This window comes from Excalfactoria chinensis, chromosome 9 (assembly GCF_039878825.1).
Source record: "Excalfactoria chinensis isolate bCotChi1 chromosome 9, bCotChi1.hap2, whole genome shotgun sequence".
Taxonomy (NCBI): Eukaryota; Metazoa; Chordata; class Aves; order Galliformes; family Phasianidae; genus Excalfactoria; species Excalfactoria chinensis.
The window spans coordinates 2,152,854-2,180,487 of NC_092833.1; the positions used below are offsets into that span (position 1 = coordinate 2,152,854).

General features: G+C 48.2%; 1 protein-coding gene and 1 pseudogene across 1 annotated transcript; one reads left to right on the forward strand and one right to left on the reverse strand.

Moving 5' to 3' along the window:
- Nucleotides 1-3,266: 3,266 nt before the first annotated feature.
- LOC140256280 (lysophosphatidic acid receptor 6-like) lies at nt 3,267-4,845 on the forward strand (annotated as a pseudogene).
- A 7,144-nt stretch (nt 4,846-11,989) lies between these two features.
- Nucleotides 11,990-27,618, reverse strand: ITM2C (integral membrane protein 2C). Its single transcript, XM_072344130.1, has 6 exons — nt 27,452-27,618; nt 20,010-20,147; nt 18,367-18,555; nt 17,963-18,073; nt 15,419-15,569; nt 11,990-14,216 (listed from the first exon to the last, which is right to left on the reverse strand). The coding sequence occupies exons 1-6, from the start codon at nt 27,569-27,571 to the stop codon at nt 14,125-14,127; spliced, it is 801 nt and encodes a 266-aa protein (XP_072200231.1). The 5' UTR covers nt 27,572-27,618; the 3' UTR covers nt 11,990-14,124.
- Between the last annotated feature and the right edge of the window lie 16 nt (nt 27,619-27,634).

Genomic DNA, 27,634 nt, shown 5'->3' on the forward strand with positions numbered 1-27,634 from the left:
AATGCAGGGAGCCAAGTGCTTCGCTGGTGGAGGAAGTTATGGGATAAGCCGTCTGAGCTACAGGATACACCATTCCTGCTGGTGATCAGCCACAGATAGAGGCCGAGACAGTGCAGTGATAAAACTTTGCTTCTCATTTCCCCTTCAACCACGAGATGGAGCAACTCAATAACAAATGGCTCCGCAGAGCCAACGAGTTTAGGTAGAGGGACATGGCATCCAAGTTCTGGCTCACCTGGAGGTTGCAGGCAGTCCTGTGGGGATGTCGTGGTGGCCCAAAGCCAGGATGTGATCCATGGCTCAGGGTGAGCAGGAACAAATTCCAACAGCCTCCTGGGCCTCCTCCAGCCAGGTGGGATGGAGGAGGAGGGTGTTGTTCCTGTGTCACTCATTGAAGCCCTGCAGCAGGAACAAACAGCTCGGGGATGAGCTCAGACCCTCATAGTGACTCCAGGCAAGCAGTAAAAGCTTCCCCAGAACCATCCTAAGGCTTTGCACATTGCCTTGTTGAGGTATCTACTAACCAGTCTCATGTTCCCTACTGCTGTTTCCTTCTGGCTGGCTCCCAAAGCTTCTTCTCCAGTGCAGGGCTACAGCAGCCTTTCCAGAAAGGGAAAATCCAGGGGTGGGGACATGGGAGGGCAAGGGGGAAGTGAAAGAAACTGAAATCTGGAGATGTTGAAGGGCGTTTGGGGGAAATAAAGTAGGAAAACAAGTGGACCATAGCAGTGAATTCTCCCTCTTCTTGAGTAGAACAATTATTTTTCTCCCTAATTAGACTCTGATTTAGGTTACTAGCACCCTGAGCTGGCTGGTGCAGCTTGGCACTGCTAGGGGAAGGCTGGCCCCAAAGGTGAGCACAAGGAACAAGCAGAGCATTGAGCAGACCAACCAGTCAGTCTGCAAGACGAGGGAAAGCCCACCCGGTCTCGTGGTTCTGCTGAAGAATCACAACCTATAAAGGCCGATAGCATGAAAAGAAAGGCACCTTGCCTGCCTGCAGCTTCCTCGCCCCTGCATCACAAGTTGCACTATTAATCAACAGCCTGGGAGGCGGCTGTGGACTATCCCCAGCCCTTCTATATGTTACTCACACTGTTTCATTTCCCCTTCGCTGTCATCCCTCAGCATCACTTTTTCCCACCCTTTCAGTTTCACACCTTCTCCAAGTGAATTTGCACCACTATGCACACCTATGGTGGCTGGGCTCTGTCCCACACTCCCAGCAGCCCCAGATTTACCCCCATCATCCTTCCTTCCCCCTTTATTAAAGGGGATCACAAAAACACATGCAATGTGTAAAACAATAGACAGTTTTGCTGCTTCTCCCTTAATGCAGTCAGCACCTGACACTGTTCCGAGGTAAATCCTCTGCTTCTCACCTGTATAAGCAGATGTAAGAGCAACTATTTTCCTTTTTTCTTTTTCTTTTTTCAAATACCAACTCAAAATGAACATTGAAGATCACCTTTGAAAACTGATGATCTCTTTTTCATTTCTGGTAGCACGAAAAGGAAAAGGCACTGACAGCAATAGCTGAGGATATAGTTTAAAGCACATCTCGGCAGCTGACACTCCTGTAGAAAGAAGTCACACAAAGCTCTGCAGGGCCAGAATTGACTCCTCTGATAATGGAGGCTGCTCTGAATGAGTCACTCACAGAGATGCGAGCCCTACAAAGAAAACTGTTTACATCCTCAAACTGTGTGACAGATCACCTACATAGCACATGTGTGTAGACACAGAGGGGGATCAGTTGCTGCAATGGAGGTATGTGATGAAAAAAAAAGCAGCAGCACGTGGTGCTTTCTGACAGCCAGACCGCCTGTTTCTTTGCATGCAGCTCACTCCACAGCCTTCAAAGATTACACAAGATTCAAGACTTCTACAAGCCAAGGGGAGCAAGTCAATGAGCAGCACCAGAGAGAGCCCAGAGGTGAGTTGGCAAGAGACAGTATTACATTATAGGGAAATCTTACCTTACAAACCTTCTTCTTGCTACGTGATCTGAAAACTAAACGTGCTCTCTGTCATCTGTTTTGCTTATAACATGTTTACTCGTTGGGGTTTCTTGGTTTGTTTCTGAAGAAAGAACAAACCACCTTCTCATGTTTATAAATCTATACATCAAGTTAGACTGAAATGCCTTTTAATCGTCACTAGACCTGTACCAAGCAAAACTTTGGGTAAGAAGCTGAAATTTTACTTTCTTATTTTATTTCCCTGGATCTAGAACCTCCTTTGACACACCGTTATTTAAAAAACAAAGCAAAAGAACACTGAGGGAGAAAGAAAGGTCTAATGAAATCTTCTAGAAAGGCAATGCAGCAAAGGGCTTTTTCAATACTAATAACTTTTCAGGAATTCCTTAACCAACTTGTCATCCCTTTGGCTCTCAGCAGTGGGTTCCCTCCCAGCATTAAAAGGACTGGCAATGCTTCATGCGAGGACGGGGACCCTGCAGGAGAGCAGCACACTGTGGGCTCGGGACACCATTTTGTGCAGCGCAGTGCCTCTGTGCAGCTCCAGCTCATCAGTGTAACCCCTCATCTGTTGGAACCCCATTTGGATCTGTGGGCTTGAGAGCCCAGTGCCACTCCCAGCAAAACCCCGAGCCCTGCTGCTGCAGGGGCTGAGCTCCCAGGCACTGAATTGGGAGCAGTGTCACTGGGGATGCTTCTCCCTTCCAGCTACTCAGATCACCAAGTGCTTCCCAACCCCAGGCTTTCCTGTCCTGTTGTATTTGGGTGAGGGATTTTCTTTGTTTCCCCTCAGTTTCTCACATACAGCAGCAGAGCCCCACTGCTGAGCCGTGCCCCTACGTGCTTTACGGTGCTCTGCAGCAAAGGAGGCTACTGAGTGCACAGCCAGCAGCACTGCCAAATGTGGGGGCACACATACCTGGGTGGGCAGTCTGAATAAAGCCTATACCTGCTCCAGCAGCACTGACCCAGCAGAGGCATGCTTGTTGGTACCCACAGCCATGCCAGCAGCTGTTCTCCTCATCAGGCTGAGTTTCTGGGACTGTCTTTCTAATTTCTGCAACGTAACCAAGCAGCTTACAGGACTGTTTACCTGGCATCAGCATGTCCTTACAGAGCAAACTGCCATCCTGCTCTTCCTTTCTAAGAATTGCTAGTTTTTATGCAAGAATTATTTTTCCACTGTGCTGATCTGTGCCTCAAACTACAGGGCAAGAGAACTTACCTCTGAAACGCCAGGGAAGCGGCTTGGTCTGTAGAACGGGATCTTACACTGTCCACCTGATGACAGGCTGCCAAATCCAAAATGAAACAGCGTCAGTGTCAGTAACTCATGTAAGAAAGGCACCAGGTAAAAGTAACGACAGCTACTGGGAGGCAGATGAAGGTGGTTTCTGGGCTCTAACAGAAAGATATTTAATGGGTTTATTTACAGACAACATCTGCCGTGATAGATTTGGCTGCAAGAAAGAACCGGGTATCCCTGCGCATTTGGATTCGTAAGTGATTCTGACTGCAGAAACCAATGAGATCCTTCCTGATCCTTATCAGGAGAGCCTGAGGGCAGGGTTCAGCTTTCTTCTAACGGAGGATTACTTCAGGACCCCTGCTCAGACCTATCTGCCTTGATATTTTTCATCCCCGCTCGGGGAGAAGAAACCACCGTACATTTGCTGCACCTCTGCAGCAGGCAGCAGTTTACCAGCTGCGGTAAGTCTGGCTGATTTAAGCAAACGTTTGGGTTCCTAAGTTTCATTTTCTTCTGAAGATTTAGTCTCTACCAGCACACCACAGCCCAAGAAGAAAAATTATCTCCAGGTCTGCAGACACTTACAGACCTTGTTGGCCTTTGTACCAGGTCTTAGATGTGGTCTTCCGTCTCGTGGTGAAGGTGATTCGCTTCTCTTTCAGTATACCTGGAGACATGAACGACACCTGTATCAACAGCAGCATCAACCCCAGAGTAGAGCTGTTCCAGCTGATCATGTACACTCCCACATTTATCCTGGGATTGCTGTTCAATGTGCTGGCCCTCTCGTTCCTGTTTTTTCCAGCTAAAAAGCTGTCAGAACCTACAGTCTACCTGATAGCCCTTATTTTCCTGGATACTTTGCTGCTCTTCACTCTTCCTTTTAAAATTATTTCCTATCACCTTCAGGACAAGTGGAAATTTGGGGCTGTGTTTTGTTCCATCTTGGAGAGTCTTTACTTTATAAATATGTATGGCAGCATCCTCATCTCCGTCTGCATCTGCGTAGATCGCTACATCGCCATCCAGCACCCTTTCATGGCTCCCACCCTGCGCTCCACCAAGAAAGCTGCTCTGGTTTGTGTTGTCATCTGCATGGGCATCTCAGCCGGGACTGTGTCTACATCCCGGTTTCATGAGGAAAGCCACAACATCTCATCCTGCTTCCACAACTTCTCCAACAGCACATGGGAAAACAAAGGCCTGATAATCACCCTGGAGATGATCTTCTTCGGCAGCATGGTGGCCATGGCCTTCTGCACCATTCAGATCATCAGGTGTCTGAGAAACCACAGAAAATCAGAGAACTCCCAGACACACATGACCAGAGCAGAGAAGGTTGTAGTGACAAACCTTGTCACATTTTTGGTCTGTTTCACACCTTACCATGTGATGTTCTTCCTGTACTTCTTGGTGAGGAATGGCATCGTGCACATCCCTTGTCACACTGTGCTACGGGACGCCCTTCAAGTCACCCTTTGCTGGGCTAATCTGAACTGCTGTCTGGATGCGGCCTGTTATTATTTTGTTTTAAAGGAGTCTGTGGAAGGTTCGTCGCAAAACAAAGAGAGAAATCACCCAGAAGAAAGCTTGGATCCACAAAGTGAACATTAGTTACGTCACCTGGGGAGTGGAGATGCTACCGTGAATGGTGCAGAACCCTGAATTCCTGTTCTAAATCATTTACTTTAAACACTCAGATGTGAAAATGTTTCACAAAAAGAACAGAACTAAGCCCATTCCCAGGACTCCTAGCTTATTTGCTTCCCTTCCGCAACGCTTTGTGTTGTCATTTATGGATAAAAAGAACTGAAATTATATATCTTGTAAGTGGTGATGAATATCTCTTTGGATGTGATTCCTTTTTACCTTGGGGAAAAAAAAGAAAAGTATTTACTTCTAGATGGTAGCAGATTTCACACTGCTGTCCACACCACACCTGCAGTCCTCCAGGCCTTCAGTCACTACAACCTTGGGCTGCAAAGAAGCAGAGACATGGAGTTTATAGCAGAAAGCTTCAGATGAAATCCTGTTGCCCCTCCTGCCCTCATCATACATACTTATGTTATAGACTGAGTTCCAGGTTTCCCTGCCAGCTCTTCTTACTTTTCATATATTCATTCCTTCCTGCTTGGCTACAAAAGCAGTTTCATGCACAGAGCCAAACCAAACAAGACATGCTATAAGGAGCCTGAGCCCAATGCAGCAGCAAACAGATGAATCTGAGGAAACAGTCCCCAAATTCAATGGTAAGTAAGGTAAAAGCCCCAAAGCAGCAGCCAGCACCATAGGACCTCAAACGACTTTTTGTACCTTGGAAGAAGTTGAGTGCTATCAATTCTCAAACAAAGGAGGCAATAAAAAAACCCACTGACAGAAGCCTCACATACAGTTACTTCTTATCAGTGCTCACAGGTATTCAGATAGCCTGAATGACAAGCTGGTCCCAGCTTGGGAGAGGCAACTCAGTGCCCCAGGGTGCACTGCTGCCTCCAGCACCACTCTGTAGCAGCCAGTCCCTTCCCCAGGGATGAGGATGATGACAACTGATGCAATTAGTGTTCATATTCACAGAGAGCTGGATCCTTGCAATATTATCTCCTAGGCACTGATACTAATTCCAGCCTCTGCAGTGACTTTTCTCTGTACATTTGTGAGAAGGATCACGTACAAACTGTGAACTGGCTTCCTTCCGAGCTCTACTTTGTATGTGGAGAAAGTGAAAGTTTATGATGTTGCCACATCTTCATGAGAGATTGCACCGAGGACGTGCAGTTGCTGAAGAAGGAAACAAACCTGATGGGGACACAAGGATCTTCCATTTCCTCCCTCAGCAAATTCAGAAAATCCAGCCAGCAGGCAGCAAATCCTCATCACCTCCTTGGTCACAGCTTACCCTTAACTGCACTGCAATAGACACAAAGGTTTGATCACTGAGATTTCAGGCTCCTTTTAGAAGCACGGTTTATGGATGACAGAAGAAAGCAGCGCTGATGCAGAAGTCTTAGCAGTGGTTAAAGTGGACACTCAAGGAGGCGTTGACTTTAACCAATAATGCTTGAATATAGGAACAAAGATTGTATCAGTTCCTCATGAGGCATAAAAGTATAAAGGGAAACTGATTTCAATTGCATTTCTGCAGCCTGAGGCAGCTCCCCTAATTTTGCTGACATTACACTTGATTTACACTGCTGTAACTGAGACTGGAAGCTCACCTGTAGTTCTGTGCTTCCTATGTTGCTCAGCTTTCCCTTCCATTTCTAGGTATGCCTGCTTGTATTCCTTTGCAATCCAGAAGTCCTTGGTCTCCCGGATCATGAAGTGATTTTAGCAATATTATCATTTAAATTCCTGCTGGGCAGTAGGGCAGTACAGATTAATACTGTATTTAGAACTGTTTGGCAGATGCAGAAACTTACGTAGGGACAGTTTCCACACATTTTTTTCTTATTTCAGTATTTATCCCAATAGAAATAGTTGCTTTCCTTTCTGAATATTGTTACCCAGAGGTAACTGCAAAGACCAGCTCAATTCCTTCTCACACCTAATTTTGCAGGCCAACCGCTGCACTTGTGAGGCCTTTCCCAAAGCACTCCTCGAGGAGCATAAGCTCCCTGAGACATCTCTCTTACAGACAAGGAAAGTGAAACAGTTTATTTTGCTTTGCACGTGGAACGCTGCAATGGGCACAGGCTCAGAAGTCACGCTCCATTCAGCAAAGCTGCTGCGTGCTCTTATTGACCGCACTTAATGGTGATAGTGATGCTATGAGATAAAGCGCCGTAAAGATACAGAAATGACACAGTGCAGTGACAGGAGCACTCCCATTGCTGTGACAGAGTCAGAGACGCACACAGCCCTGGATGCAGCTGGTGTTGGTGGGAGGATGCTCTGCCTCTCACACCTGACCTGTGCAGCCCTCTCCTGGATCTGCAGCTGAGCAGTGTGCAATGTACAATTCAGTGTACAATTCATTGGAGTGCAGCAGCCTGCCTTGCTCAGCTTCAGAGTTTAGAGGCACTGATTGCACTAGAAAGGCAAAGACTTTTCTCTGCACCGAGAAACTTCTAGCAACAGACTCCAGTGACTGTTTGTTAAGATGCTGTGAAAGGCAAAGCACACCCACAACATCTCTTTTTATCTGCCATTTCATCTCACTTATTCTTACCACAATTTTTGTACACTATTGCTTCACAAGAGTGACATTTACCACGTCTTCTAACATGACAAAACAGTTGCTGTTAAGAATCCCGACAGCTGCTCTATGAAGGATCACAAACATTTCCCGGGAAGAAAAACACCAAAGAACGTCAAATTTTATGTCTGCTATATACCACAGATTCCTATTAATCCTCGTCTCTGTCCCAAGAAATTAAGCTGGTTTTATACCTGCAAGCAAATATTGGCAGTTTTGAGTTCTCAACATGGCCAGTCAGTTATTCATCTGAAACTAAGCATTACAAACCCAGGAAATCCCAGTTTAGACTGCACTTCAGAGCACATCAATGCAATCCTGACCATTCCCTGTTAAGGATTAACTTTGTGATAACAAAACCATCTCTCAGAGTGACATCTAACCCGGGCCCACTCATCCAGCCAGTGTCTGAGACAATGAAGGACAGTATTTGAAACAGATTTATGCATGAGAAGTTGCAGAACAGCAGAGACCTGTCCAACTTTAGCTGTGCTAACAGGCTTGAAAACATCCCAGCTGGAAGGGGGCAGAAATAAATGAATGGGACTTTCTGCAAACCAGAGTTAGTGGGGCTGTAAAAGCCCTGCAGATAGGGTCTTTTTTTTTCCTTATTGAGTGAAATAAATTAGTATTAATAATGAATGTGTTTATGTGGGCCATTTTATATGAGCAGTGAGAAAGCAAAGGAGGCTGAGCTGTAAAATACACATCCTTGCTTTGACCTTAAGCTCTTGCAGCCACTCCTGACTGCGTCTGCCCATTGAGGACCATGGAGCAGGTCCCTGCTGCACAATGAGACGTATTCAGTGCCACTTGAGGTGCTTTGAGGTACCCCATGCAGTCACCCGTGCCAAGTACAATGGGGATGGGCTTTACTGGGCCCCCTCTGCTAGCCTGCCACAAACCTCCAACCTAAGGGCATCACACACAGCTCAAGGACTCCTAAACCCTACCCTGCTCCCTGAACTTCAGGTTGTGTAGCTTGCAGAGCAATGCAGCCAGACTGCTATATCGATATTGCATCAGGTGAAGGGGTTGTTTTATCAGAACTCATCTGCATACATCCAAGAGCCTTATTTTCAATGTCCTTCACCATTCTTACAGTCACATCAGGTCTACATTCCAGCTCCCACCCAGTGTTTACACGTCCTTTAAACACAGACGTGAACAGAACCATGTAGGACATCATCTCCTACCAAGGTTTTTCAGGAGAATCTTTAAACAAAATGTCAGAGCAGTTTGGGATTTGCTTTTGCAGCCCTGGGTGGGAGTTGGTGGGCACTACCCAAAGTGGGTGTCAGGTTTGCTTTAGCTTTCATTCTGTCACTTCACTCCTATTCATACCCTTAGAGACAACATCCAACATCTGTCACCAAACAGTTGAAAGAGAAACAGTAAGAGAAAAAATAAACCAAAGCAGGAAAGCAAACCAAAGTAAGGAGCAGAGGGGCGGTAAATTAATGGCAGCTCTCCTCATCAGGTACGTGCTATGGAAACTGCTATGGGACATCTCAGCAGCAACACCAGTGCTGGGAGAGGGATCCATGGGGACTGTGAGGCTGTGGTAGCGTGCAGGTACCGGTCAGTAAATCCTGCCCTTGGGCTGCCACAGAGACAAAATGTCAGGAGAAAGCGCAGGCAACTGGCAGAGCAATGACAAGGGAGCAAGCAATGCAGCTGCGGGGTGCTGTGCAGCCTGACAACGTGCTGCCTCCTGGTGCTGCCCTCTGCCACAGGGCTTTGTTCAAACACAAAGCAAAAAGTCCATGAGAACCAACACCATCACCCCAAAACAGCAAGAGGAGAGAATACCCAAACCTTCCCCCACGTACTTTCCCCACTGCCTTTGGGGTTTGCTTCCACAAGGAGTCCCCGCTGCCTGTTGGGTGGCCATTCCCTGGGCATGCTGCACCTCAGCTTGGTGGCTGGAGGGCTTCTTTTACACACGGACAGCAAAGGATTGCTCTCCTTTCTCCTCACCTGCAAAGTTTAAGAACAGCTGCCATCAGAACAGCAGTGCTGTTTCCTTCACCCAGTGAGGACCTTGCACAACACTCACTTGCTCCATGACAAAGCACACTGAGCCCCATTTCTGTTCTCCAGTTTGAGGTTAATGCAAAACTGTGGGGGAAAAAGGAACCGAAGGATTAAAGACCTGCTGATTTCCCATGGGCGAGCACAAAGTCCTGCTCTGGTAAGAGGCAGCACTGCAGGAACAGCTACACCGAGCACTGAATGAGCTCAGATTGCCAAGGAGATTCATGCCAAATATTTACCCTTTGGTGCGATTAAACAACTCCATCCAAAGTGCTGAACGAAAGCGAAGCGCATTTCCTCTGCAAACCTCATTACGGAATCGATGTGCCTCACTCAGCAACTCAGCCAGAGTGTTTGTTCCTTGCTACCTGCTGTTGTAAGCGAGGTTTGCTTTTGTTTGCTGTTTGCTCATGCGTTTCATGGGCTAACACTGTCGTGGGGGGGGGGAAGAGGGACCATTTATTTCCTTGACATCTTAATTGAATCTTTTTTTTAAAGCTGTTATAATGCTCAGGGAGAGATGGTCTGAAACACGTACTGCCAGCCTGCCTTGTGTCTCAAAGGGTCCCAGGCTTTGTTGGGGCCACCTGCGCTTTGTTAGCACTCACAGGTCAGCTTGTGGTTGCTTCTCTGTGTTTTACACACACCCATTTCCATTTCAAGTAATGGAAAAGGGAGAACAGCCCATGCGGAGTGACTTCATTAGAGCAGAGGAAATCATGGTACCACGATCTGAAAACAGCGAGAAGCAGCTGGAGCCTGATCCAAAGGCTTAATCTTACCTCCTGAAAGGAAAGGAGCACAGAAACCATGGAACTGCAAGATTAAAAGCCAGTTGCTCCATTAATGGGGCACAGAGAGACATCCAAAGGACCTCTCCTTAAAAGACAATGGATTTTGAGAGGTTTTCTTCAACATGCTTCTATCAGTTGCCCTCTGAAGCTTCTTTCCCTAGTCTGACCATGGGACTATCTCGACTACTGCATGGGATGATTTCAGTTGAACTCAAATACAGATCCAAAAGCTCAATGATGGAGTTACATACTTGGCCTTTTAGATTAATTAATCCAAACGAATAGAACAACACCCTGGCTTCCACTGAAGAATACCTTTGCACAAGCAAGAACGGTTATTCAGAGCTGGCACAAACACATTCCCTACAAATAATAATATTCCCAGAGCAAATATGCTCTGCAAACTTAAGGAAACAGCTGCTTCTTGATTCTTCAACCAACCCGTTGAAGTTATCAGCAAGACAGCCTAAAGCAAGATTGTCTGTGAATACAATAGAGATGCTGAAAGCAGCAGGCCCAATCCAGCAGGCAGGGATGCACAGTTGGTATTCCTGCTCAGCACTTACCTCCTTACCTCCAGGCACAGCACGTCAGATCCCACTGCATTTCAGAGCAATCAGGTCTGGCCCTTGTGCAGAGAAGCAGAACTCTCCTGTGTACATGAGGCTGTTCTGTAGCCACAAGGAAAAGCAACAGCCAATATCACCCTGTCCTGAAGTCAGCTTTGTTTTGTCAAATACCAGCCAGTATAAATAAAATAAATAGCTGATACACCATCATTGGCCATGGGGGTCTGACCCTTTGGTTTGCCTGGGCTGCACTGAATGAAGAGCTATTATCTGGGTTGCTCCTCCTGTTTACTCCCATGGAAATTAGAACCGATAGGTAACATAGGTATGAATTTTATGTCTGGAGAAGACACGATCAGATTTCCCTTTGAGTTGAATATCTGATTGCATCTATACATTCCATTTGGATATTTGCAGGTAATGTATTTTCCCCATCAACCCAGCGAGCCACCCCAGCCTGCAGTGGGACACACAGACAAACATGCTTCCAAGGAATGTGCTTGAGGGTGTTGGGATGGGCTGCTCCTGTTCCACCGCAAGGAGAATGAGTTCAGGATTATCCTGAAATCCTTTAGTCACACACGGTCAAAACAAATGAGTTTAAAAATCGCAGTAACAGCAGATCTTGCCTGTCTATTACCCTCCAAATGTTTAGCTAGGTGCAAAACTATGACATCATTAGTGATGATGAAGAATATTCTGGGCACTGGTCATCAACAGCCAGAATATGCCTATTCCTTGTACTAACACTGAAACAGATGGTCCTAATAGATGCACACTGAAATCATCTCCTCAGCACTTACTTTTTAGGACAACATTTTGCTTTTCCCAGCAAGCAATCTCACAGCAGGGCACTGTGCAGATCACAGCTTTCTCCTCACTGACCTCTCCTCTGGAAGAGCCACAGGAATTTCCAGAGGTACAGACACAGAGGAACAAGGGGATTTTCTAGACATGACTCCAGAAAACACCTTTGCAAGCTGCGCCATTTCCATCCTTAATTCAACCCAGATAAATAGCTTGAGCTGCAGAACAGGCTTTCGGCAAATGAATGCAAATGCAAATCCCTTCTGCAGAACCCCAACAACGGAAAGAGCACCCAGATATGGAGGAGGCAAACGCAAAAATGTGCTTTCATTGCAAACAAACACAGACTTTATGTATCAGAGGTAAAAGATTTTATTATCCCACGGATGTTTCCTACGAGGTAAGAGTTCTACCAGACAAAATATACAAAGCATTTTGTGTTTTCTTTCTAGACAACTGCATTCTCACCCTATGAAACAGCGACCACGTTAGTTCACCTTAAGGAATCAGGGCTTGTCCTTATGACTGCAGGGTTGCACGGAGTTAGCATATTCAGTGTTAATTCATGCAGAATCAGAGGGAAGGGGAAAGGTCTGAGCACTCACCTGAGTGCAGGCTCAGGATCCTGGAAACAGAGATAAATGCAGGGCTTAAATTTACCAGTTCGTGGTATTTCCACCAAGCAAACCGATTCTCTGACCCTCATCATTTGCTTTGCAATGGAAGGTTAGGGCTGTAGTTGGGAAAACACAGCTGTACTATAAGAGCAAATGCTGTTCTGGCAGTGGGGAACTTTCCTCACCGGACTGCATGAAACATGTGCAATCTGACATTTCACATCCACCTTAAAGCAGGAGATCATCCTCCTCTACCTATTAAAATCTAATGTTTATGGCTGACTCTATTTTTATATAAAAAGATAATTATCTCAGCTTCTAAGGGCACACTAATTGCTATTCTGTTATGTGATCATTTTAAGGTACTGTTTTGTTTTCATGTAATTAGCTCACAGTATTACTAATAGAAGTTTGACTCTCAAATACATTCATATTTTTGGTCCTGCTGAGTTAATGATTGTTCTTGCATTTACTTTATCCTTTCTCTTCCTGAAACAACAAGCTCATTTCAACAGATGAACAAGTCCAGATTTGCTGAAAACCAATTAACAAGAATGTGCCAAGCTGTTCTTTCAAGCCAAAAAACTGCCTGCATTTTAAGAACCTCATTAGTTTTAACTATATTTATGGAACAGAGGGAAGAATATTTAATTACCCTGCAATTTTTCTTCCTGATGATCAATAGAAACACAATTTGGTTCACACCATTTCTCTGTGGTATACCGATGCACTGAATCTTGCCTTGTATTGACACCTGCTCTCCAGTGGTGCCTACAGATGACACAACACACAGCTGGGCTACAGGAATTGTGATCAAAACAGCTTTCTTCAGAGGAGTTCTATGGGAATATGCTCTCAAAAAAACACCCAAACCAACCAAACAACAAAAAACCCAAACCACCCTGTTTCTGCAGTTGCCAGTAACTACCGATTCTGCTGCTGCTACCACTTTGCATGCAGGCATGGCACCCATCCATGCACAGATGGGATCCTGACAACTCAGAAAGACAGATCTATGTGAATATAACTCATCTTCCAGGCAGAAAGAGCTGGCTTGGAGAGGTGAGATGAAATAAAGCACCCAGCTCCATCAGCAGCCCATAGATGGGACGTCAGCTGAGCTTTGGCAGCATGTATCAAAGGCTCACCTCTGTTTACTCAGGCAAAGAGGCAGCAGGTAAGCTCAGGAGCCACAAGCAGACACCACTTGCTTGTTATATTGAAGGCTGAGGGAGGGTAGCCTGGCTGGTTCCAGGTATACCATTCCAAATCAGCCAGGAGCTAGATACAGAAACAACACATACGGGCTGCTTTCACTGTTTGAAAGCTTGGTCTTCATTGGGACAACAAACTGCGAGCACCACGGTTTGGTGTGGGCAGAAACCCTCTTTCTGCTGAGCTTTCCAAACCACCCTGTTTGTAACCTCACATCAAAGTCCATCTGACAACATATTCTGGTCATTACATCAGCATCAGAACGGTAATTAGTACAGCTTCTGTCCCAGCCTCACAACAGTGCCAGCATGAAAGTGCTCAGATAGGACAAGAGCACCCATTTCCAGCATCCTATTTCTCAGCTGTCCCTTCTACCCAAAACCTGCTCCCAAAACAGACTCCCACCCTGTGGGATGGAAGAGGCTGCATCCACTCCAAAGCCATCTGTGACTGCTGCATAAATTTAAGCCCAGCAAAACATCTCAGTAAGGAGAAAAGAGAAGAGAATCAACTGCGCGGTTACAACAGACCCAAGGCTTTAGAGCTGCACAAGCAGAAGAGGCAGTAAAAAAAGTAAGACAGATTACCAGGTCTAAAAAGAGGGCTGAGAGCATGTGTGTGCAAGCAAAGCCACGGAAGGTTACAGCTGGACAGGGGCTTCATGATTTTTTGCAGATAACAGTTTCAACCACAAAAGTGTTTTCAAAGTGACGGATACGGTGGCAATCCCCGGCCTCACGTCGACTGATACCTGCAAGGGATTAGAAGAGAATAAGACAAGGAGAAAACTCAACCGATGTTCATTTATAAGAGCTGCATCAAGTCGGGGAAGGAAAGCAGGTGGGATGCAATTGCTGAATGCTGAAATGCAGGAACAACACAGCCCGTACAGAACATGGCATAATTTTGCCTTAGGAAGAACAGCCCCATTGCCCATGCCCTGCTCCTGCAGTAAGAGCTGCCATGAGCTGGGAGCCACAGGGGAGGCAGCTGGCTTCAGCTGACAGCACCTCAGTGTTATCTCCGAGACCAGAAATCCTCATAAAACCAGCAGTAGCTACAGGCTGATACAGAGCCAGAGTGGGCTCAAAATCATCACCCTCTGGCTGTTTGAATCAGCACACACATCGATCCTGCCACTGCCTCAGCCTCTCTGCAAAACAACGGCTGTGCCCCACGTCCCTGTGCTGCAGGAGCTCATCTCCAGGCAGCAGAACCAGGCAGATACAGCCTGGCCGTGCCCTGCTGACAAACAGGACCATGCCAGGGCTGCAGCTCTGCGTGGGGCTACAGGGGCTGCTGTGGGAAAGCAGCACATACAGCCCCATGCAGCTCCCAGACATCCTCATCACCACGCAGCTCACCCACAGAGCCAAACCAAGAATACATTCACATTTCAGATGAGGCTCAGAAATAAACAGATAACTACAAATACTGAAACAGATTATTATTATTATTATTATTATTATTATTACTGCAGCATCATCAGCGTTTGTGTACAAAATACATACTGTTGATTATCATGAGATTGGTTGAAGGTAGTTTAATCTCCTCTCGTCAAAACTTTTCTCATGTTATTAGGAACTTAATTAAAGGCAATTTGCAGATTTGATCTGCTCTGAATAGCTGCCACTATGAGGAATTAAGGACATTTTCTGATCAGTTCCCAGTAGCGCTGCTATTCGTTCAGCCCCAGCAGCCCACGTGCCAACGAACTGCAGGCTCCTGCAAGTATCCCTATCAATGTTTCTATTAGCCCAATAGGTGCGACAATGGAAACACTGACAGCAGCCAGCACCCATTTGTAGCGACGTTTGGGGTTCAGCTGAATGAGGTGGGAAACACCTCAATAGCTCTGTGTGCGTCCACATGTAGGGAACCCCCCATCCCCACCCCTAAGGCTGTTACAGCAGGAATAAGGGATGGGATGCAGGGGCACTGTGAGGCTCTTACGTCTCCTGGTGCTCCTCCGCTTCAGCCTGTAGGTCTCCTTGCCGCTGCACAGGCGGTAGATGAAGGAGCCGAGCTGCTCCATGTCGCTGACGTGCTCGGTCGCAATCATCTCCTCCTGGATGATGTATGTCTGAGGCAGGTACGTCCCTTTCTGAAATGACACAGTAAAGCGTGACCAGCGCCGTGATCTCTTATTAAGGTGAGGTGCTGCTAGAAGAGAGCCACCAGGGACTGGAAAAAGTGGGAGAGAGGAAACAGAGGAACTGGGATAATCTCAGGGATAGAGGCCACTGCTTCTGGCACATGGAGCTTCTCTGCAGTGAGGACTCTGCAAGCTGGGCAATGAGCAGCCATGCTACAAGCACAGCTTGGACTGGGGGCACTTCTGAGCAGACTGGATGCTTACCAGGCCATGAAACAGAGCTTCATTTATGGTCCGTTTTACTTAAGGTATGTCAAAGAAATAAAAGAACCGGCAGATTCTGCAAGAGGGAGCAATATGAGGAAAAAAAAGGCAAAGCAACAGCAGCACAGTTTCAAACTTCATCTTTTCAATTTCCACCACAGGACTGGTTATCTTCGCAGAGATGTACCTGGAAACAGACCGCATTAAATCAGTGCTGCGCTGCTGGGCTGGCGGAGCCTCCCGGATCAATACAGCTCTCTTTTAATGGTGCAGCACAGGACTATTAGTGGGAGTTCTGTATTACACTAACACAACAGTTCTGCAAGAAATTCAATTACTGATTCTCAGTGGGATGGCGCAGGAGAGGGCACACGATATATGCAGTTACGGGCATGAGCCCTCATGTTAACACAGGGGACCGGGGCTCAGGATCTGCCACAGCCTTGGCACGGCTTACAGGCACACACACAGACAATCCAGCCCTTTCATTGTTTTACATTTAAATTGCTGTGGGAGCTGAGAATTCTTGCTCCTCCATCACAGGACTGTGCCACAAACATGACACCATCAATTCTCTGCCAACAGTTTTAAGAAAACTAGAGCTTCCAGCAACTCCACTGGGAAATTAATCGGGTTCTACAAAAGACGTGGATCGTCCATCATTTAACTGGGTCATCTCCAGCATTACTTGCTGCACTGAGGTTTGGTGTTAGAAGTAGGGCTGAAGCCACTGAAAACCTTCAAAACTGAACGTGCAGCTGGAAATCAGTCCCACTCATGGGTGACTTGACTGGAACGAGAGGAGAAAAGCAAGGACCAGCAGGAGCCCTTCAGAGAAGGGCACATCTCTGGGCAGCCTGCTCTACTGCCTCATGGTGAGAGACTTCTGTGAGCATAAAGCCAAGCTACGCACTCGAAAATGATGCCTCCAAGGTGCACATGAAAACCTGCATAGACAGACTGGACACATCCATCCCAATAGTCATGAAGTTATTTAAACTCACATCTGCTTTGTACGCTCTATAAAGAATTAAGGTCATAATAGTCATAAAACCATTTTAACTGCATTTTTATGCCCCTTTAAATTCTATTTCTGATAAAGTAGCGTTTTCACTCCCTGAGATTTTATACCTGTTATTTGAGGACGTGACCAGCATTTCCAGTCTGACAGTGTTTTTATGAGGCTCTGCCATCAGCCTGTTCAATCCTCCCTTTTCCATTTCCCCTGCTGTGGGGACTGGTCACCTGCCACAGTGCCTGGTTTGGAGCGAGCTGTAAGTAAACGTGAGCTGTAACCCAGCGGGGCTCCCAGCACAGCTAACAGATGGTCACGGTGGATGAGACTGCAAGGAGTGCTGGGAAACAAGCTGGGGAATTGACAAGGACCAGAGATCAGGCATCTCTCAAGGCACAACCTTTCACCTCTCAGCTTAACCCCACAAAGTTCATCACACTGCAGGGAATTACACTGGGTGGTTGTTTTTTTTTGCTTTTATACAGGCCCTCATGGAGGAGAGAAAAAAAGCCAGGCTAAAAACTTTGCTTCATCTTCTGCAGCCTTAAAAATCCTGGCCTTTTCCTGCTGTTAAGATTTAATAGCGCTCTATTTTAAGGCTGTTTTCAGTCACTGCAATACATCAGCATGAGCCTCTGAACTGAACAAAACTGTCAGTACTAAACTCAATTAATGCCTGTTGTGAGCAAAACTGCATTAGACCAAGAGCTGCATTTCAGCCCCCAGCATGGCAAGGGAAGCAGCTCGGATCACACCTCAAAGGGGTAAAAGCAGAAGGCCCAGTGCTCCCCATGGGGCACCGAGAGCTCTGCCAAAGTAAAATGCAGCAGCAAGAGCAACAGGAAGGCAGGTTTTTTTCCCCCGTTGATTCCCACTCTCAGTAAACACCTGGGGAAAGGGATCTGCTGCTTTTCTGCACTGCCCCAGTCAGGTTCATCCATCATGTCTGCATTACTGTGCTGCCTGCAAAGTCATTGTTTCAGCTGCAACCCAAAAAGGCTTTGCTCTGCACGAAAGCTCAGCTCTGCCAGGTCCAGGGCTCACTTTCACAGACACCATTTTCTGTTTCTCCTTCCTGAGAGCCCAGAAAAGCACACAAAATAAAGCAGAACTGCAGCCGTACCTTCACATTAACCAGAAGCTCCCAGAGGTTGCGTGGAGGCATCACGATAGTGGTGTTCAGCTCAATGACGTAGCATTTATCCAGCGTTATGTCGTGATAAGCTGTTAGACCCTGTGTTCCAAGCAGAGAAATTAACAAATTGAGCCCTTCTCAACAAAATGTGGCTGTAAACACAGGTGAAAGGAGGCTGAGCAGAGCAGGAAAGCGGTACTGTTAAGCAAACCAGAAGCACTGCAGACTGAAGCAACCTCAGTCTACCCTAAGGAACACACAAGACAAGCAGGTTGGAGAAACACTCAGACATGACCCTGAGCGGGGCAATACAGCTCAAAAAGGAGATCATTGTGCAGATATGGGGCAACAGCAACAGTGCAATGTCCAGAAGGAACCCAAGAGCCCCTTACTCGCTGGAAATCATGGATGATATCCGCAGGGTCGCTCCCTCCAAACTGGGGCACCGGGACATTGATTTGCTCGTAGTTCTCCTCGATGTAAATCTTGACATCTTCATGCAGTTCCAGCTGCCCTTTGAATGGCGAATACAGCGAGTCTTCATAAAGGACGCCGCAGTGAAACACGCTCTCGCGGGGAAGCTGTGGGAATGAGATCCAGCTGGAGGCACAACACACACACACCCCAAACCCCATTAACAACCACAGCCAACACAGCAAAAACTGGGTAGAAATACCCTTTTTGAACAGGCGTTTGGCACATATTTCATGATCAGCCCATTGGCCAGAGGACACTCTTGATGAAGGCAGTTCAAAACACCCCTGTGAAACAAACCTGCCTCCCTTCCTACTGGTCGGGTCTAAAGGGAACAAAGGTTCCCCGTGGGAGGGTCACAGAACAATAGATTGTCTGTAGGCTCTTACATTTTAGGGCTGGGCTGTTCCACAGACAGAGCTTCCACTAATTGCATTTTTCTGCATAAGGTATATAGGCTTGGAGCAAGCAAAGCATCACTTCTAAAGGTACTCATAGATTGTATGTGGCAAATGCAGCAGGACAAAACCAGAAGCTGCCACTCTCCTGCAGTTTAGAGGCACAAATTTGCTTGCACTAGAATCCCCACACCTGGGCCCACCAGATTACCACCACAGTGTGGGAGAGCTGAGCAGCCCTACGGTTGTCATGGGATTTCCAGGTCAGATGTATGTGAGCACAAGTAATAAATAATTGATGCACCCGAAAACAAGGACTGCAAATTAATTTGACAGCATAAGCATGTACAGAGCAAGGAGGATAAAAAGAAGACTATGCTGAGTGGATAAGTGCTGGCTGAGCGGCAGAACGAGGTATTCAGTGCAAATTGATACTTGAGGTTTCTTGGCTAAGCACTCAGCAAGCCACAGAGCATAGCAATTTCCTCCTTAAAATGGGGCTCTGCTATGTCCCCTCCCCATGCTTTGACCCACTGCTGCTTAAATCTACAGCACTGCCAGCCCAGTGCCTCCACCAGGCAGAGCTCTGGAAAGCCTAAGTGGAAGAAAAGGTGCTGAATTTAACAGAGGATGTAGGCTCATCTGCCATTTCGTCTCCAGCTTGCTTTGCTTTGCATGCTTTATTAATAGCAGCATCTATTTTTGTTATGCTCGCAGAGTTTCTCTGTGCTACAGCCTAAAAAACCCATTGCAAAACACTGCTTTGCTTTGCCTGTACCCCCTGCTCCCCTCCAGGGTTTGCTCAACCCCTACAACCAGCCAAGCTTTGAAAACTGGTTGACCACTGGCAGAAGTAACATCAGGTTTACAAGGCTGAACTTGCAGGTCATATTTACAGAGAGTTAAAAAAAGAAAAACCGACACAAAACAAAACAAAACACAAGAGAGGGGAAAAGGAGAATGTCTGGAAGGCCCTTCCTGACAGCCAGGACTGAGGTGAGCCTGAGCCCAGCACTTCAGACATGTCCCACCTGCAGAGCCCACAGTTACCAGCTCCTAAATCCCCACTGTGCAAAGCAACGAGCAGCAGCACAAATCAAAGGCTCAATGAAGTTTGCTTTGCTGTCAACTGGAGCCAACCGTCCTTCCCAGCTCACCCATACCTGCGTGATGAAGAAGTATCTGTAGACATACATTGATGCAAAGACCAAGCCGAGGAGCAGCACAAGGAGACCCATGGTCAGGTAGCACACCCCACTGAGCGATGACCTGCGGCCCTGCACCACGGGCGCCTGCTCCTCCTGCAAAGCAAGAGCAAGAGCATCAGCCAGCTGCTGCCAAAGGGACCAGAATCAACAGTACATCAGTTAAAGGCTACACACAAGCTTGGGGCATGAGACTGAAGAATGCAGGCAGGGTCTTGCAACTTGACTTTGTATCAAGAAGCATTTTGGCAAGGGTGCTACAAGGGCTGAAGCCCCGAGGCTCCCAACCAGCTTTGTGGAGCTGCAGTTGTAGCACGTCTCCAGCAGAAATTAATCTAATGCATTTCCCTTTTGTCCTGGCTTTGGAGGACCTGCAGCTCACTGCCAGCTCCCTGTGCTGAGGGATTGGTGTTTAATCAGCCTTGTTGCCACTCCTCCAGCAAACAAAGCAAGCTGAAAAATAAAGCATTTCAAGTTCATCTCCTCTTTCCCCTTCCCTTCCTCCTACAGATGAAGGGTGTCAATGATGACAAGCCACAAAGAGAAGAAAACCACAATTCTGCAGAAGTTTAAAGGTTCTCTGACATGAACGGCTCCGATGGGAGAGTCTTGCTGTATGTCAAGTGTTCCACAAAACACGTTTCCCCAGGTACCTGTCAGCGGGGAAGCAGCGCAGCCAGTGGGGGTGGAAAGGAACACAAAGCTCTGCTGCTGCTGACACCGAGACACTGCTGGGAAATTGGTTAATGCTGTGCGGGCAAATCTCATCCTAAGGGAGCTGGGTTCTCATGTTGGTAACACACCAGCCAAGCTCTGCATTTAGGAGGAGGTAGGGGAGATCCTCAGTGCTTTGCCCGGGGGGAAGCTGTGTTGCACCAGGAAAAGATGGAAAAATAACCCTGCAAAACTTAATGGAGGAAGGAAAAGCTCAACAGCCACTTTTCTGATGGAGTGGCAATGGGTGCGGTGATGTTAGCAACAGTGTCGAGCAGGAACAATTAACTCCAGCCCTGTGGGTATATTGTGTACAAACCAGCAGCTCAAACCTTCACCGAGATGCAGATCTCCTCCTCCGTCCACATCTGAAGGCCACCAACCTTTGTCACTAGGAACAAACTGCTCTTCACAAGCAACCACGCGTCCACTGGCAGCGAGCTTCGGGTGGCAATCAGAGTATTAACACTCAACAACACTAACATCACCCAGCAAACGCTAAGCAGTATCTTGCAAGAATCCACCCTACCAGCCTTCCGCCTCAAAAACAGACATTTTGTGTGGCCATGGCCAGCACACTGCAGGCTTCCCCTTATGTGACCTGTGGGAAAAGCACGGCTTGCTCTTTCTCCCTATGGAAGGCATCCATGTCTGAAGAAGAGCCCCTGCTCACCTGGCATTGTGCTGCAGGCACTTCAACCCACCGGGTAAAGCAGAGACAGCTCCAGCACAACATGGATCCCCAGCTGAGCTGAATCAGCTCCAGCGTGCAGGCGAGATCCCTCTGCAGATGCTCTACCCAGTGCCTGGCGGCAGGCAAGGGTATGGAGTATAAAAAGGAACTCCTCTCGGATAGCACAGGATGTTCCATATGCTTCAGCACCCTGCCTGCTCGCAGGGAGGGCACAGGAACAGAGCGCGGGTGGAGGCACCCAGCTGGGAGGAGAAGAGGTTATGCTACAGAGCATCTGGTAGAGGAGTCTTCAGATCAGCCTGGGGAGGGGGATGAGAGGGGGTGGGAAACCCTAATTCAGTCTGGGGATTTTCTTCAGAATGTCCAGGCTTTCTGAGGACACGATGAATGGAAACTGCTCTGCTGCAGAGATGGGTTTGGGAAGGGTCTGAGCCACCAGCAGTTCCAGCACTCTGTGCTCAGGGAAGGAGATCCTGTGAGCATAGGCTGCAAGCTGCCTCTGGCTCCCCAGTGCCAACAGCTGGCCTGCAGCACACCTTGCTCTTCCCCAGCCTGCACACAGACCTCTCATATCCACACCAGCAACTTTCTTAGAGCGAGGTCAGTGCAGACTCCCCACTGGGACTGCTGTGTCTTTTTGAAGAGCTTATCCCTTAAAAATATATGTACAGAAGTCCTTGGAGGTCCTTGGCCGTTGGAAACACAACCCAGTGCGAGCTGCTAGCCAGAACCTGATGAGCTGCCATCTCTCAGATGTCTTATCAGCACAGTCCAGCCTTATGAAAAACAGATCTTCACTTCAATCTCTGTTCCTGACCGGCGCCTTGCTGGAGATGACAAAGTGTGGAAATGAGAGGTGCCGTGTCCTGCCTCGCTCCCCCTGACTCACAGCACTCCTCAGCAGAGCTGGGCTCAGCGCATGCCCTCTTCCTGCTTCTTCAGCTCTTGAAGCAGCTCTGCCTGCCTCCCTTCTTCTTCAGCTGCTGCCAGGAGATGAAAACAGCACAGCGGCTCCTCCAGGAACACAGCTCAGGGCAGGCAGCTCCTCAGAGCTTATCACTTTTCTCTACTCTATTTCCTTCAGAACGACATCTAATTACACAGGTAGAGAAACATCACAGCCATCGCTTCGCTCAAAGCCTTCTCTCCTCTGGCTGCTCTGAGATTTGAGATATCCTCCCTCCATGTTTATGTAACTTGCTATGGGTGCATAAGCACATATATCCTTAACAATAATGCAATATCCAGCCTACAGCCAGATCTGCTCGTGTGCATCTCACTGATTAAAGGATACATTTGTTGAGCTCTCCATCAACCATTTTTCCTGCATTTATGAAAGACGCGGGTTTCCTATCCTTCATGTTTGGACATCACAGGGCCTGATAAGCAGAGGGCACAGCTTGGAGAGTGCCTACATGCACGGCTCCAACAGCACAGGAGCTCAGGGCCACTAAAAATAGTAGATGTGATTCTGATGACTGACAAGTGAGGAGAGAAATGATACAGAATAAATACTCATAGGGATGCAGTTTTGAGAGCAGCTGTAGCTGAAAGGCAGTAAAACACGTCAGCCATCTCCAGGAGGTGCTTGTTGCCTGTGCTCTTGATGTGAAGGATGCACCGATGCAATTACAGCCACTGCCACAGGCAGCCCTGCCTTCCTTTCCTAAGGAAGCAGGATCAAAATGTAAGAAACTCACATCAGAAAATCTAATTGATCTCGCTGTGTACGTAGTTTTAGCAACCAAAGGCCAAGATGGGAAAGGGAAAATAATGTCAAGGCCCATACCTACAGCGTATGAAGTCCCATCGTGATGGTAAAAACCAAATACTGCTTTACAGAACATAAAGACCTGCAGCAACAATACCTCCATTGACTTCACCTGCAAAAAAGCACAGCTGGCAGCTGGTCACCGTGGTGCTGACACAGGGCTGTGAGCTGGTACTGAGTGAGCCCTGCTGGACTTGGCTTTGAGCATCTCCAAGTGAATCCCACAGCAAAGCCACCACCCTGGGACAGGACAGAACGGCCCTTCCAGACTGATGAGCATTTCTATGACTTGCAAAACCACGACATTAGGTCAGGAAAGAAAATCATGTGTGTATGCATGCATAAAGATAAACACACATACACACACATATATATATATATATGGCACACAGTTTCCAAGGCAACAGAAGTTCTGTGCTGTACTTGAGCAGTGCTCTTGCAGGGCCATGGAGCAGTACTTCCATGGGGAGCACTGCTGATGGCTGTTGGACTCAGAGATGCCTGGGAGCCGAAAAGGAGGGCTGTAATTAAGAGACTATCACAGCTGAAGGCAAAAGGTTGCCATAAATGAATCTAATTGTATCTGTAATCCACGCGGCCTCACGTGCCTAGGAACAAAGCCACCTGCCTCAGGAGTCGCTTTGCAGCGCTGCGAATTAGAATATCAAAAACAACTGCTGGCTAATTAAAAACCACAGCTCTGTTGCTATCTGACAGAGCCAGCACGATGTTAGAAATGCAGCCTAAAGTGTGAGAGCTCCTGAGTGCTCAGCGGTCTTCCCTTCCCTCTCCCCCATCAGCAAGAGGGACACAGACCTCCTCTTTCCTCCTTGTCCCAACTCATTTTTGAAGCAAGGGGCCGTTTCTTCTCCCTCTTTGCACAGGGACGAGGAATTCATTTCTATATATTTTATTTCTCTTGGCCAAGGTGCAACAGCTTCCAGCTGGAGGCTTTCCAGCCTCCCCCTACTATTTCCTGGGAGTAAAACCACTCAGGGCATTAGCAGAGCCAGCCAAGCCTGTTGCAAAAATAAGGCTGTTCTTACAGAGCACACAGCTGGAGGGCTGCGTGTCCCATGGAACAGACAGGAGCACAAATACGTTAAGCTGCACAGTTGCTCCAATACAAAACACACTGCTCAGTGATCACCTCTCCTTCCTGCAGCAGCGTAACAAAACCCTGTCAGTCAGCCCTGCTTGAAAATTCACCACAGGGAGACAGTATGTAGTTTAACAAACAGCAAAAGAGAGGAGAACATTGACTCTGCCCAGCTTTACTGTTCTATCTGAGGACAGCGTGTGGCCACAAGCAGAGGGAGAGCCCTGCAAAGCAGATCCAGAGGATGGGTTAAGCAAACAGGCAGAAGCCCAGACCACACCACACTGTCCTCCCTTGTAAGCACGTAAATGCCACATGTGACCTGGGAAGAAAACGCCATCTCAGAAGTGAAAACGCCTTCTCCATCCCCCACAGTGTTTTTTGGGTTTCTGTGTTTATCACAGAACAGCCTGGCTTGAAAAGAACCACAGTGATCATCTGGTTCCAACCCCCACACCCAACCCCTGTGCCCAGTTATTTCCATGCCCAAAGCAGGTAAGCACAACAGCGTCTTCCACACGCAAAGCTACAGAGGCCTGTGTTCTCCTGCACCTGAGGGAATACCCTTCCTGCAGCAGATTTCATGTTTCCACATCTGCAGCTCTGCAGTCCACATCTCTGGGGTGAAGCTGAGCCATGTGGTTCCAAATTCAGTCCCATTTGTACCACATCTTCCCCCCATTCCTTATCATTTACCCCTCATGAAGCAGAAGACTTTAATGAAACCCAATGAATCACAAATGCACAGTGTATATCCCAGAGCCATTAAAGGCACGGCAGATGGATGCATTTCCATTCCAAACTCTGAATCTGGAGTTCAATTAAAACTCACTGACTGCTAATATGCATCTGAGAAGCTATTTTCCAATGAACACAACAAATGATGTTACTGACTGCACAGCTTCAGACTACCTTCTGCCTGAGGATGCTGCATCCCCTGGCTTCTGCTAACAAGAAGATTCTTTCTTTTATAAGCCCTTAACAAGTTGCTGTTGCCTCAAAATCACATTCATTTTCCAACTGAAGTTAACCTGTATGTTCTTTTCAATTCACCCGAGCTGCACAGCAGATGAACACGAGGCTCATCATGTGCCAGCTTGCTGTCAGGAGCCCTTGCCTACCAGTCTATGGGACACGGCACTATTGCAGCCATCTTCCACTTGCACATCTCTGCACGTACCGAGCACCTGCCAAAATTCACAGCCTGCAGAAGCCATCACTGAATCATTTCCCAGCTCTGGCTCCTATCGCTGGGATTGAAGTTGCGAGATCAAAGAGAAAAGGAATGCAGAGCATCTCGTTTGCATGTCACCAACGCGATTTTGCTGCAAGGCAGTTAGAGCAAGAGACACCAGCAGGGATTGTTGGCAGCAGGACAGGGCATGGCAAGAGAGCCAGGCTCCGCACAATCAGCCTGGAGGGTTTTTGGGCAGCACATCCCTTGGTCCAGGTGTGCCCCAACTACACCCAGAAAGCCATGACTGAAAAACCCAGCATCATAAATAACCCATAAAACAGCTTCAGGAATAGGGCCCCCCATTGGCGGGTATGTACCCTGACACCCTTCTGTCACCAGCTCACCACCACCCGCTCCTGCTCTCCTGTCACTTAATGCTGCCTCCCTCGCCCGCTCTTCTGCTGGAATAAAGGAATCATTCAAGTCTCCATTTTAAATTCACATTTTAAAGTTCCTTTGCAGATCTTGTGGGCTTAACAGAACAACACAGTGCTCCCCAGGAGGCAGAAGGCAAAGAACAGAACCCACATATTGGGTCAGGCACAATGGGGGTGGGTGGGTGGTTGGACTAGGCAATCTTAATGCTCTTTTCCAACCTTAGCCATTCTGTGATTCAATATTTGCTGCTTAAGCCAATTTCCTCCATCTGTCACAACCCGAATCAGTGCAACTTTGGTTGCAGGGATCTGGCAGCGCTCATGATGGAAGTACGCTTCTGCTACCTTTACTCCCCTTGTTAGTACTTTTAACCCTGTTCTCACTCTGCTCATCAGAACTAGCCGTCCTCAGCTGGCACAGCATTGGTGGAAGATGGCTCCCACCATGGGGAGAGGGCCGGGGGCAGCACCCAGGGCTGATGTGAGCTCTGCTCCCAGACTGCCAGCTGGGCTGCCCCCAAGGGCAGGAAGAAGCCTACCACTGTGCCTCTCCTAATCAGATGAGAGCAAGCCTCGAAATCACTAAGAAAATGCAGTCGGCCACATTCCCCACTACAGGTTCTGGGATGGCTTCTATGGGCTGGATTAACATCAGACTGAGCGCTCAGACACCAACAATGCAATGAGGAGAGCTGTGAGCACACCAGCTCCTGACGTGGGAGATCATGGGGGTGTCAGTGACCTCATGAACTCCTCTAAAGCTGAGTGACCCTCTGGGGAGCTCCTTGCAGCAGGGAACACCCTGCAGCGCTGCAGGAATGGAGCAGACCCACTGCTCCCCATGGGGCTTGGGTCAGGGAGATTTGGGGGTTCAATGAGCAGTCAGACTGAGCACACAGCTCCATGCATTTCACAGTGCAGATGCACATCTGTCCTCCTCCATCAGCCAGGGCTGCCCCAGGCCCCAGCCACAGGGACCACCACCCGTTGCCCTCCACCAGCTCTTGCCCAGCCCAGCAAATCTGGCTTGTGTGTGTCAACTGGGACTGCAGAACAGCTGAAACAGGTGATGCATGCTCTCATCCTTAGCTTTTCATCTTGCCCCAGCCGCTGTGCTGCTCTCCACACCAGCCCTAAGCCTTCAGAGATGTCACAATCTGAAATCCAGCCACCACTGCCAAACCCCAAACCACGTTCCCCACACTAACAACCCCGACCAAAAGATGCGCTCGGATGCCTCGGGGCCACGCTGCCCACGGACCGTAGACCCTCATAGGGCTGCACGTACCCCGGCCCCGTCCCTTCCCCACCTCCCCAAAACTTCCAGCCCTTTGGCACACATCCCGATTCCCGCACATCCCGACGCTTTCAGGGCAGCCCTTCCAGCAGCCGCGAGCTCCGAGCACAGACCGGACCTCACGCCCGCACCCCGAAAGTTCGCTTCGCACATCGCGCACGAAGCGCCGCAGAGAGAAACGTCCACCCGGGGATCCCCGCCCCGCACTCACGGCGCCCGCGGGCAGCAGCACGGCGCCCGCCGCCCCATCGCCCCCCGCCGCCTTCTCCTTCTCCTTCTCCCTCTCCGGCTTGAGCGCCGCGGCCGGCTGCTGGACGCCGATCTTCACCATGGCCCCGCGCCGCCGCCGCCGCCGCCGGTACCGCCCCGGGGAGGCGCCGCTCCGCCCGCAGCA